The sequence below is a fragment of the Chrysochloris asiatica genome, unplaced genomic scaffold, assembly GCF_000296735.1.
Source record: "Chrysochloris asiatica unplaced genomic scaffold, ChrAsi1.0 scaffold00041, whole genome shotgun sequence".
Classification (NCBI taxonomy): Eukaryota; Metazoa; Chordata; class Mammalia; order Afrosoricida; family Chrysochloridae; genus Chrysochloris; species Chrysochloris asiatica.
This window is the reverse complement of record NW_006408559.1, coordinates 2678099-2691797: the sequence shown is the minus strand read 5'-3', so window position 1 is coordinate 2691797 and position 13699 is coordinate 2678099. Positions and strand designations below refer to the sequence as shown.

Genomic DNA, 13699 nt, shown 5'->3' with positions numbered 1-13699 from the left:
AAGTATTGTCAGGAGGGACCAGTCACAGGAGAAGAATATCATGTTTGGTAAGGTGGAGGGTTAGATAAAAAGAGGAAGACCCCCAGAGAGATGGATTAGCAAAGTGGCAGCATCAATGGGCTCAAGCATGGCAACAATAGTGAGGCTGGCCCAGGATCAGGCTAAGGTCGCTATGAGTCGGTACCGACTCAATGGCACCTAACAACAACAACAACTGGATAAATGAAGGAAATCCAATGTTAACACCCTGGTTTCTGGTTTGAGTCAGTGAATTGATGATACGGCCAATTAAATTAAATTAGTCAGGGTGAGACGCGCAGGAGGAAAAACAAGTGTGGCAGGAAATACGATGAGATGTTTTCTGTGGCTCTGTAGGATAAGCACTGGACTATTAACTACATGGCCAATGGTTCAAGCCCACCAACCACTCCAAGGAAGAAAGATGAGGCTTTCTGCTCCAGTAAAAATTTACAGCCTCAGAAACCCTATACAGAGTCACTATGAGTCAGCACTTAATAGCAACCTATCACTTGAAGACATGTCTAGTGGCCACTGGCAAACAGGACAGAAAGAAAGGAATGGAGTTGAGATTGATTTGGGAGTTGTCAGGATATTAGTGATATCACCCAGGGAAAATACAAAAGTAAGATGGCGGAAAAAGATACTTGTACACCAATATTAAATATAAAAATATAAAAGTAAGAAGGGGGCAAAAAGGACACCTGTACACCAATAAATATTAAAAGAAAGAAAAAATAATGGTAAGTCGAGAGATCAAGGGTAGGCAGGAGTTCGTTAGGAACTGGGGCTTTATCTTACTGCATTCCCAGGATCTAGCCGAGGAGGTGATCAGAATCAAGCTCTAGAGGTCAGATAGGGTAGAGACGAGGAGAGCTCCAAGATTTAGTCATTAGAAAATTACTAACTTAGCAAGAACACTTGAGTGGAACAATGGAGGCAGAAGTGAGACTGCATTGGAGAGAGGAATAAAGAAAGAAATTAAATAACAGAATCTATTCTTTCGGAAAGTGTGGCTGTGAAGGAAAGAAGTCAAAGAGAACATCAGCTGGAAAAACCCTACAAAGTCACTTGTATGATAAATTGATGTGGAAGTGAGCGCATCTAATCAAACAACAGAAAACATGAACAAGCATTGTGAGCAAAACATACAAATATAAAAGTTTTAAGAGAATCCCATATTGCTACTGGTGAGATACAATACGGTATTAAGTAAAACAAAGTGTACTGATACAGATGGAAAAAAGTTTAACTTCAAAATGCTGATTCAGTTGTCTTTACTGGAATGATTATTAATGTTTTTCTCTAGTTTCAATTTTTCTATAATGAGTTTGTGTTTCTTTTATCATGGTGATGGTAGAGGGTGGGGAACAATAAACCTTACCAAATGTATGATGGTTCAAGGACAGAAAAGATTTAAGAGATTGTGGTACTGTATATAGGAGAAGCACCAGCTGCTCCTTGGAAACCCTATACAGGGTTGCTATGAGTCGGAACCAATTCAAGGGCACTTAACAACAACAGCTCAAGGCGTGGTGTGTAGGATAAGCACTGAATGCTAACAGCAGTTCAAGCCCACCAGTCACTCTTGGAAACCCTATTAAGTGTCGCTAAGAGTCAAAATGGACTAGATGGCACACAACACAATAGCTCAAGGAAAAGAGCCCTGGTGGTGCTATAGGATAAGTACTGGATTACCAGGTGCAAAGGTTGGCAGTTCAAACCCCCCAACTGCTCCATGGAAGAAAAATTAGGCTGTCTGTTTCTTTAAAGATTTACATCCTTGGAAACCTTATATATACAAGGTCATTATGACTTGGACACCACTTGATGCCACTGGGTTTTGTTTTGGTTAAGCACTAAGAAGAGACCTAAGACAATGTTGTTAGGTGTCCTCAAGTAGGTTCCAACTCAGCAATCCTACGCACAGTAGAACCAAACCCTACCCGGTCCTGCATCAGCCTCACAACTGGGCTACTGCCACTGCCAATCCATCAAGTAGGTTCCAACTCAGCAATCCTACGCACAGCAGAACCAAACCCTACCCAGTCCTGCATCAGCCTCACAACTGGGCTACTGCCACTGCCAATCCATCTCATTGGGGGTCTTCAATACCAGCAGGTAGAGTCCAGGAAAGAAATGAAAGGGGAGAAGAATACACAAAAATGGGGCAGCATGAAGTAGTACAGGCATTGCTGAAAATATGGTAAGGGGCATGGACAACAAGACTGAGAAAGGCAAGTAGGATGTAAATGGTAATTTTGAAAAGCTTAAAAGGTCTGGATGTCATACAAATGAGATCCAAGATCTAAACATGTCCTACTCCTGAAGAGATCTGAAATAATGGAATATTTTTAAATTTAATTCAGTTAAACTTTCAAAGTCCTGATGTGGCACTGTAGGATAAGTACTGAACTGCTAACTGCAAGGTTGGACTCTGTATCATCATCTCTGGGGAAGGAGCTAGTGTACTTGTGGCTGTATACAGAACAGCTGTATCGACCATTTCTTTTTAGTACAGTGACTCTGTATTCCTTCCATCTTCTTTTGATGCTTTCCACATCACTCAATATTTTGCCCATGGAATCCTTCAATATTGCAACCGTGACTTGAATGTTTCTCCAGTTTTTTCAACTTGAAAAACGTCCTTCCCTTTTGGTTTTCCAACTCGAGGTCTTTGCACATTTCATTATATTATCCTGTTCTTCTCAATCTGCACTTTGAAATTTTCTGTTTTACATCATCATTTCCTCCTATTGCTTTAGCACCTCTACACTCAAGAGTAAGTTTCAGTCTCTTCTGACATCCATTTTGGTCTTGTCTTTGTGTTTTTAATGACTTTTTGCTTTATTCATGTATGATGTTCATCATGTCATCCCACAGCTCTTATATGTAACATATAAGGTTCCTGTACGTGTAGACCTCACCAGATGGAATACACAGGAATCCATTTGTGGGTAGAAATGATGGATAAGCTCATTATCATCATCCAAAACTATTTGGTTATTAGTGTATAATGCATTAAATCTGTTCTTGAGATGGTCTGTAAATTCAGGTGGGTTATGTTCAAGGTTATATGTGATGCTTGAGGGCTTTGAAATTTTTTCTTCACCTTGGGCCAGAACTTGCATATTAGCAATTAATGGTCTGTTCAACTTTCTGCCCCTGGCCTTGTCTTGGATGATAATGAGCTTACGTATCATTTCTTTCCACAGATGGGATTCCTGTGTATTCCACCTGGTGAGGTCTACACGTATAGGCACCTTATATGTTACTGAAAAAGGTATTTGCAATGAGTAAGTCATTGGTCTTGTAAATTTTTACCATACAATCCCCAGCATCAATTCTATCACTAAGGCCATATTTTCCAACTACTGATCCTTCCTCTTTGTTTCCAACTTTTGCATTCCAATCACCAGTAATTATCAATGCATCTTGATTGCATGTTTGATCAACTTCAGACTGAGGAAGTCGGTGGAATTTTTACAATTTCATCATCACTGGCTTTAGTGGTTGGTGCATAAATTTGAATAACAGTGGTAACTGGTCTTCCTTGTAGACATATGGATACTATCCTGTCACAGACAGCATTGTCTTTCAAGATAAATCTTGAAGTGTTCTTTTTGATGATGAACGCAATGCCATTCCTCTTGAATCTGTCATTCCTGGTATAGTAAATCCACATACTGTCTGATTCAAAATGGTCAATACCAATCCATTCCACTAATTTCTAGGAGTCCTGGGGTGGCACTGTTAGGATAAGCACTGGACCACAAGGATGGTTTGAACTGCAAGACTGGTGATTCAAACTCACCAGCCGCTCCTTGGAAACCCTATACAGGGCCACTATGAGTCGGAACCAACTCGATGACACTTAACAATACCATGATATTGAGCTTTATATATTCCATTTTATTTTTTACAATTTTCAGCTTTCCTAAATTCACACCTCATACATTCCACTTTCCAATTACTAGCAGATATTTACACTGTTTCTTCTCATTATAAGTTGTTCCTTATCAGCAAATGAAGGTCCTGAAAGTTGTGCTCCATCTATGTCATTAAGATCAACTCTACTTCGAGAAGGCAGCTCATCTTTCAGCATATATCAGGACAATGTTCCATTGCTATTCAGTAAGTTTTTAGTGGCTAAACATTCAGAAGTGGTCCAGCTCTCCTTAGTTTGTCATATAGTCTAGAGGTGACAATGAAACCTGCCCACTATGGGTGCCTGTGGTGCCTTGAATTGACTTTTTATGGCTTTTCTGTCCAAAGTCTTCTTAATTCCCAGTAAGTGATTGGGTGGGAACATGCAAATAAGGTATATAGGACTCTAAGCATAGGATTGGTTAGATTTGTCCTACAGCTAGGTTTAAAAGGAGCCATTTCAGAAGCAGAGACAGAAGATCCCAGGGCCTTCAAGAAGGAAGAGCATGAGTGAAGCGTGAGATCCCTAGCTAGAAAAACTGCAACAGCAGAGTCAATGGCAAAGACAGCGGCACGGAGAGACACATCTACTGTGGGCTCTAAGCCCATGGACTGAAGCAGAGGCCAAGGGGCCACATGGCTGAGAGGTCAAAGACAAAAGTGAGGCATGCCTACAGTCTGGCAGACAAGCAGCGTTCCTGACAGGAGAGTTGTCGCCTCCTGAGTTGGTTTTGATCCTGAATTATACCCTGTTCACTTCCCTAATTAAACTCATAATCGTGAGGAGTGTTAAAAATTCTGTGTGGCGACTGCAATGGATTATCAAACCCAGATGTGAAGCCGAGTGGGCTGTGGAAGCAATGGCTGGTGTCAGAATAGGGTCCACTTCATAGGAATCATCCTTGGGCTGATTTTGAGTTTCCCTTTTCCATTTTTGAAGCCAAGGGAAGTCAGACATGGTCCCCACATGGTTTTTAGCAGTGCCCCTGCCCTGCTGCTATTTCAAAGACCAGTGGCATAGCTTCCAGCATGACAATAACACACAGCCACCACAAGATGACAAACTGGTAGATGTGCAGTGACTGAATGAAGAATCAGGCACTGAGGATGCATTTTTTTTTTTTTAATTATAAAAGAATACTTTGCTCAACTTCATGAAAATCATTTTGAATGCTTGAATGAAATGGATGACTTTCTAGGCTAATACAAATTACCAAAGCTTTTCCAAAAAGATATAAATTGTAAACTATCAAATTATCATAGAAGTAGAAATAATGTCAAAAATGACTCCCATAAAGAAACCACCAAGATTCAAATGATTTCATAGGGAATTCAGCCAAATCTTTAACCTCAATGCTGTTTAACCATGGAGTGGAGGCCAAAAAAAAAAAAAATGCAGAGCTATAATAGAAAAATGCTTAGGATTTACTTCTATGAGTAGCATAATCCAATAAAGATAGCACACAAAAGAAAACTACAAAGCCTTATCCTATGATAAAAATTTCTAATTAAAATTTAGCAAGGCAAACCCAGCAGAACATTTAAAAGAACGTAACACCATGACAGAGCAAGTTGATTTAGGAATACAAGGATGGTTCAGGAATATTAAATCGAATAATATAATACAATTCACCACAGTTATAGATCAAAGGAGAAACATCACATCACAATTCCCAAATGTTATAAAAGCATTTGATAAAATCAATTTCCATTTAGTATTTTTAAAACCTTAGTAAAATGGGACCAGCTGACTACTTTAACATGGTAAATAGGTAAACTCTGTGAAATAGATGGGGAAAGGCTTAATATCATTAGATATGTAAGTGAGCTGAGATATGAAACAGGACAAAAGTCCGGTAATAACATCAAATTATATGTAGGAATTAAGTACATCTCTACAGGAAATTTAGAATCAGTGAAGAAAGACGAATTACATATTAATAAAGGGTACTGAGGTAAATGAGCTACCTAGAAGAAAAGTAATGTTGGATTTCTACCTACCTCAACTTTACCCAACTTGTAGTTTATAGGGATAAATGCATTAATTTAAAAATAAAAACTTTTACTAGAAAACAAACACAAAAATTTAAATTTTAATTAGAAATAATATTGAAATATGAGGGGACCTCAAAAAGTTCATGGAAAAACCCCACTACCTTTCAATTCCATTTTCCCATGAGCTTCTGAAGCCCCTCATAGGGATGGCCTCTTTTGCAATGAAAAACTTAAGAGTTCATGAAAGATTGAATTTTTTAAAAATTTCTGTTGAAAAAAAATATATTATAAACAAAGCCAAAAGACAAATGACAAACTATGGAAAAGATATGCAATACATGTCAAAGACATAGGATTAATTTCCTTAAAACATATGGACATAGAAATAGTAAGAACTACCCCAATAGAAAAATGAACCAAAATATAAACAAATACTATAAGTTAAAAAAATAAACACACTCTTATACCTATTGAAAAGAAGTTTAATCCCTCATAACTTGAAAGATATACCTATCAAACTGGCAACTTAGAAGTGTGAGAACCCACTCTATTCCTAAGGGTATGGGGAGCCAGCACTCTGAACACCAACAGCAGGACATAAGCTGGGACCTCTACAGAAAGCAATTTGACAATATTGATCAAAATGTTAATAGAACATATCTTTTGACCCAACAATTGTATTTCTAGGAACCTTCCTAAAGATATACTCACTGATAAGTAAGATTACATATGTATAGGAATCATTATGGGGTCATTATCTGTGTTAGCAAGAAGACCTTAAAAACCTTAAAACCCAACCAAACAAAGGGATGCCACCAGCAATCACCCTCACTCTTCCTCTACACACACATCCCCAAATACACATCACACATTGCTGGGAAGTATGCATAAGAGACTTTATCATTGACTGCTTCTGGGGAAGGGAGCCAAAAGCTAGAGTCAAAGGTAGAAGGTAAAATACAATGTCAATGTCCCTTTTACCATATGCTCTGTCTGTTGTACCATCGCAACTGTCTACCATGTGCACATATTACTCATTTTAAATGCTTAAGAGACATGCATATTATTTATACCCAATTTCACCAAGTGTTTTAATTTTTCCTCCTCTTTCTGTCAGTTTTCCAGTTCCTATGTTCACAACATGGGTTAACAGTTTCCCCAGCTAACACATGGTATTTAACCAAACACACAAATAAGTGACAACAGTAATTGGGCTCCATTACTCTTGCCCCTGGGCTCTTCCTTGGCATTCCTATTCTACAAAAAATCCTGTTCCCTGTTCTTTCCCTGGTTTTATAGACACTGAGTTAGCAGAAATCCAGGACTAAGAATCTATGAATTTCTTGGCCTATGGAACAAACACATATCACTATTTATTTTAGAAAATAGCAGAAAGACTCGAAGTTGCTCACCCAAGGTTTTTAGAAACAGTATTTGTGCTGTCACCATGGATGTGGGGCACGGGTCTAGCCACTACTTTACATGTTTGGGAACTTGATTTTGCCCATTTGGCCAGAGCTAATAGAGCTACAAGGAATGTTGTTGTTAAGTGCTGTTGAATCTATTTCAATTCATAGTAACCTTGTATAGGGTTTTGAGGAGTGGCTGGTAGGTTTGAACTGGCAACCTTCTGGTTAGCAGTCTGGTGCTTGTCCTACAGCGCCGTATCAGGTCTCTCACAGGGAATAGGTGTTGTTAAATGCCATGAAGTATTCATACTGACCCTGTATAGGGTTTCCAAGGCTTTAAATTTTCAAGGGAGCAGATTCCTTCTCCTATGGAGTAACTGGCAGGCTCAAACCATGGACCTTGTAGTTCACAGTCTGGTGCTTACCGTGTGGGGCTACTACCATGTTCCCAATAAGGGAGTAAACCACACTCGGAAACCCTAAACAGGGTCACTGTGAGTCAGAACCAAGTTGACAGCACTTAACAATAACAATCAATCAAAACCACTAGATACTAACTGCTTACACATAATGACAATGTATTAAAACATATATGAGGGGGTTTCAAAGAGCTCATGGAAAAATTCCACTATCTTTTCATTCCATTTTTCCACGAGTCTTGTGAAGCCCTCTCATGTGTGCATGTGCATCAAACAACCACAACATTTGAATACTACCCAAGGAGCACCCCCCACCCCGGAGCTATGAGGGTGTACAGAAAGAAGAGACGGGGCAAGGGGTAAACGGTGTGATCAAGCAGAGATTCAAAGTAAGAAAATATAAGGGATACCAGATGCTGGAATGGTATAGACAACGGCCCTGTGGCAAGAGAGAGAATGCTATGTCCACCCAGAAGCCAAACTTGGTGCCACAGTGAGCTAAGAGCACAACTGCTCCATAGGGTTCCCAAGGCTGTAATCTTTACAGAAGCAAATGGCCACGTCTTTCTCCTGACAAGCAGCTGGGAGGTTTGAACCCTAAACCTTTAACATTTGCAGCCAAATGCTTAACCACTATGCCACGAGGGTACTTATAATATACCCAAAACCTACTGCCCTCAAGTCAATTCTGATTCATAGTACCCCTATAAAACAGAGAAGAATTGTTCCATATAGTGTCCAAGACACAAAGCTTTATGGAAACAAGCAGCCTTATCGTTCTCCTGTGGAATGACTCATGGATTTGAACTGCTAGTGTTTAACCCTCTGCACCACCAGGGCTCCTTATATCCAAGGAAGTAAGAAAGGCCAAAAAGCAAAGAATGAGAAAACATGATGGATGATTAGTTGAAAGTCAGAAGTGGTCCAGATTAAACAGTGTTTTTAGGTCATGTTAAGGATTTTGCCTGTTCCTAAACATAGTGGTTACGAATCAGGCTGTGAACCACAAGGTCAGCAGTTCGAAACTACCAGCTGTTCCGTGGGAGAAAGATGAGGCTTTCTGCTCCCGTAAAGATTTACAGCCTCGGAAACCCTGTACAGGGTCACTATGAGTCAGAACCGACTCCATGGTACATAACCACCACCACCCAAGAGCAACGAGTAGAGAGTTACAAGCAAAGATGAGAATAGATTTGTGCTGGCAAAAGATCAGTGTGCTATAAAAAAATTGGGGGATGGGAAAAATATTTGGTAGTCATATATTTCATAAGAGTTTGATATCCAGAATATATAAAGAGCAACACACAAAATGATGAATTTTTCCAACAGAAATTTCTCTAAAGAATATATACAAGATGGATGGATGGATGTGTGTGTGAAGAGACTGTGTGTGGGGGTGGTTACATAGGTGGACAAGGGGATGTGAGGATGGATGGGTGAATGGGTGGGTGTGGGTGGTTGGGTGAATGGGTGGCTGTGTGGGTGGTTAGGTGGGAGGACAAGGATGTGTGAGGATGGATGGATGGATGAGTTGTTGTTATTGTTAAGTGGTATTGTATCAGCGCTGACTCACAGTGACCCTATATAGGGTTTCCAAGGAGTGGCTGGTGAGTTTGTCCCATCAACCTTGTAGTACTCCAAGTCAACCCTGCAGTCCAGGTGGGTGCAAAAAATAAAAATTAAAAAGAATATATACATACAGTCAACAACATATGAAATGATGCTCTTTAATGTCATTAGTCACAGAAAATCAAAACCAAAATGATACACCACTTCATACCCACTAAGACGGCTACCATCAGGAAAACAAAAACTAACATGTATTGGTGAAGATGCTGAGATACCGGAACTCTCATTCTTTGCTGTTGGGAATGGAAAGCAGAACAGCAAACGTGGAACACAATAGAGCCGGTCCCCCAAAAGACCCAACATTTCCACCCCTCGGTATATACTCAGAAGACTTGAAAAAAGTAACTCAGTTACTTATAAACAAATGTTCACTGCAGTGTTATTCACAATAGCCAAAAGGTGGAAACAACCCAAGTGTCCATCAACAGATGAATAGATAACCAAGATGTAGTATATATTCATACAATGGAATGCTATTCAGCCCTAAAGAGAAAACAAGTTCTAATACATGCCATGACATGGCTGAACCTTGAAGACATTAAACTAACTGAAATAAGTCAGACACAAAAGAACAAATATTTTATGATCCACTTATATGAAATACTCAGAATATGCAAACGCATCAGACAAAAGTTTACTGGTGAAAAAAAAAAAAGTTTATTGGTGATTAGCAAGGGATGGGAGAAGAGGAAGTAGGATGTTATTATTTAAGGGATATTGAGTTCATGTTTGTTGTTGTTGTTGTTAAGTGCCGTCAAGTAGGTACTGACTCATAGCAACCCTTCGGGTTTCCGAAGAGCAGCTGGTGAATTTGAACCGCCAACCTTGTGGCTTGCAATTCAGTGCTGATCCTACAACATCATACCAAGAGTTTGTGTTTGGTGGTAGTGGTGGTGTGCTGTGGAGTTGATTCCGACTCAAAGCAACCCGGATAGGGTTGCTGAGGCTGTAAATCTTTACAGGAACAGAAAGTCTCATCTTTCTCCCATGGAACGGCTGGTAGTTTCGAACTGCCGACCTTGATGTTAGCAGCCCAACTTGTAACCACTATGCTACCAGAGCTCCTTGAGTTTGAGTTTAGGAGGGATTAAAAATATTTGAAACTGGATAATGGTGGGATCAATTAACGTTACTGAAGGGTACACTTTTAGACGGTTAAAATGGCAAATGTTTTGTTACATATATTTCACAACAATACAAACGACTGGAGGGCAGGAACAGAAACAGGAAGAGTGTTGAGAAAGTTACTTCAGGAGACTTAACTGAAGGATGATGGCAGCATGGACTGAAGTTATCCAAGTAAAAGAAACTGGACTTGGCAACTGAATCACATCTGCAGGACAAGGGGGAGGTCAATGCTAAGGAAGATGCCTGAGTTTCAGTCTTGTATAACTGGACAGAGAAGGACACTGTCACTGAAAAAGATAGACCATGCCAGGACCATCAGGTTGCTTGGTTTTGATTCCCTGGAGGCTGGTTAGAGAGTAGGAATAAATATAAATAAGAGAATTCCCTAATATTTGGAAGTCTTAGTAGAGAAGAATGGAAAATGGGATTAGAGATCAAGGAGAGATAGCCAGCTCCTGAGTGTGTCCTTAAAAAGAAAAGAAGAAAGGATTTACTTTCCGGGTCAGCCATAATCCAGGTCTAGACATTCCTGTTCCTCCCCCATCACATAAAATCTTTTAAAATCTCTCCATCAAAGAGAGAGAGAGACATGACTTCTAATGCAATTGCTGGTAGGATAAAGAATTGTTGGGAAACAATTTCAAAGTAGTGAGATTTCAGATGTTTCCTAATTTTGAGAATGGGGAAAAGATAAGAAGATGCCTGCTGAGGTAAGAAGGAACGAAGTACTAGACAGGTGGAAAGAAAGTGGAAAGAAGAGGCTGATGAACCCCTAGCCAAATTTTCAGTATGTACAAGGAAACCACACAAATGTTGTTCTTGGCCTTGTGTGCTTCAAGAATGCAGAAAAAGCTCCACACCTAAACCCCAAGTCAAAATTCACGGCTTCCACTGCCATCGGGTGGTCGCACTGAGGAAGTGCATCAAACAGGTTCTTGGAGCCTAGGAATGTCTACTTGAAGTCTTTGTAATTAATCTAAACTCAAACACCTAAAGAATGTAACTGGCAAACTTGTGTGTTCAAGCTAAGAAATAGATCTTCTAAACCATCAGTACCCAACAAAATCCAAGCTTTTGTAATTAATCTGTTGTAAGAATAAGTATTTCTTCTCTTTTCTGCTTCATGTTTAAAATAACATATTTAGCAATTCTAGGGTACCCAGTCTGACACTATTGTCTCAATACCAATTCCTAGTGGATTATTATCTACACTTGATAACTTCTAAATACTTCCATTTTTATTTTAATGGTGTATATAAAAGGGTTAGTGTTTATTTCTAGTATGAATCCATAATCGTGTCACAAACATGAGTGTCTCATTGAATATGCAAAATTCCCTTTGTTATCTTTAGATTAATCAAAGAATATTTTTTTAATACTTACAAGTACAAAGCATGGTAGCAATCACATGTAAAAAAACATCATATTCTTTAAAATTCATCAGCTAAGCATATATATCACGGACATCATCCACTTCAACATTATTCACAAGAAAACATGGTAATGGATTCATGCACCATGCCTGGTACTTCTCCTCATGGTAAAGATAAGGTTGCCCATATAATACTTAACATTCTGTGCAGTTTAATTCTCCACCTTTCATCTATTACATTGAATATTTATTCTCTTACAAGTGCACCCCCTTTAAAATGGTCTACACACATTTATTAACTTGGTTTGTTCTTATTTTTCCAGGCATCTGAACTCAAGGATTAGGAATTTTAAACTAAACATAAGATAATGACACTGGACACATTTTTTCCCAGGTTTCAATCCGTTGTTTTTATATCGTAGACACATTCTAATTTCGTCACTAAGTATATTCTTGATCTTTGTTTTCTTCTCCCTTAAAATCCAGACACCACTATCCATTCTGTCTCTGGACATTCCAAAATATTAATAATGCAACTAGTTTTCTTGATCCTTTCGGTTCTGTGTCCCCCGCCCACCCTCACCACCACCACCAAGCCCCCACTTTCTTCTCCTTCCGTTTCGGAATGCCTAACTCTCACACACTCAGGGTGATTATTTTCCAAAATCACTTTTTGGAATACCCTTCCCCTCAATTTAAAACCCTTTTGCAGATCATTCCCCAATGTCTTTCTTTTTCAAGATCAAACTGCGGAAGGGGAGGAGACTGAGAATTGAGTAAGCGAAACATTTGGGAATGTCACTGAGACAGCCGGCCTCTCCTTTGAAAAGGAATCACAACTCTCAACACAGTTTTCAACAAAACAAAAATACTGGTTCTTCGTGATGGCCCAGTTTCCTCCCTGACCTCAAAGCCACCTTCCCTTTCTCTCTCGCCCCCCGTCCCTCTACTACGCGTGGGGCCTGCCTTTCCTCCTGCCAAGCAAAAGAAAGCCAGGGAGAAAAGAAAAGGTGGCATGTGACAGCTTGCCGCGCCTGCAAGCTGTCAGGACCATGGCCCGAGACTAACCTGGCAGGTGCGGTCGCCCGGAGAGTTGCACGAAGCGGTTGAGCTGGCCGGTTCCCCGACCCCCGCTGCCCCCACTGCCCCCGCCGGACCCGCTACCTCCGCCGCCTGCGGCGCCTCCTCCCCGCCGGCGGTTCCTGTCCCATCCCTGGGCGGCCGACATGGCCCGCTAACGATTGCCGCAGCCCGGTCCCGGCAGCCCGGCGGCACCAGCTGAGCCACCTACCAGGCTCCTCAAGAGACCCGGGAGACAGGGGAAGGGGGAGCGCCCGGACCCCCAGTCGACCAATGGCTGACCGCCTTGGTGACAGGCAGCCAATAGGCAGTCGTCTTCTTTGTAAGTGGAGGGAGGCGGAGAGAGACGTGGTAACCATAGCTATGGCTAAAGAGTGGGGCGGGGGAGAAGTCGGGGACGAAAAAGGCAGAAGCAGCTACTCAACACTCGCATCCACCGCGCGTTAAGCGAGCCCGCGTCCTGGTGGCGCCTGCGGGATCAGGCGGGCCAATCGAAGGCCGAGTGAGAGAGGCCATTTCTGCGGAAAGTCTCTGGGCGGACCCAGCACTCCAGGCAGCTTTAGGATCCAGGAACACTTTCCCATAAACATTGAAATCAAATAGGATATGTGCATAATGCACACATTTGGGGCAATACAGTGCAAAGATACATGTTTGCTGACTGATATCTCTTTCCCTGATTGCTGACACACACAAAGAGCTCTTTTGGGGAGGAGATGGGG

At 40.8% G+C, this 13699-nt stretch overlaps 1 protein-coding gene across 1 annotated transcript in view; it reads right to left on the bottom strand.

The window, feature by feature from the left end:
- Positions 1-13251, bottom strand: part of KLHDC10 (kelch domain containing 10) — a 101125-nt gene extending 87874 nt beyond the window's left edge. Inside the window, exon 1 of the mRNA XM_006861131.1 lies at positions 12966-13251. Within this exon, the coding sequence (XP_006861193.1) occupies positions 12966-13125 (160 nt within the window). The 5' untranslated portion in view covers positions 13126-13251. The remainder of the gene's footprint in view (positions 1-12965) is intronic.
- Between the last annotated feature and the right edge of the window lie 448 nt (positions 13252-13699).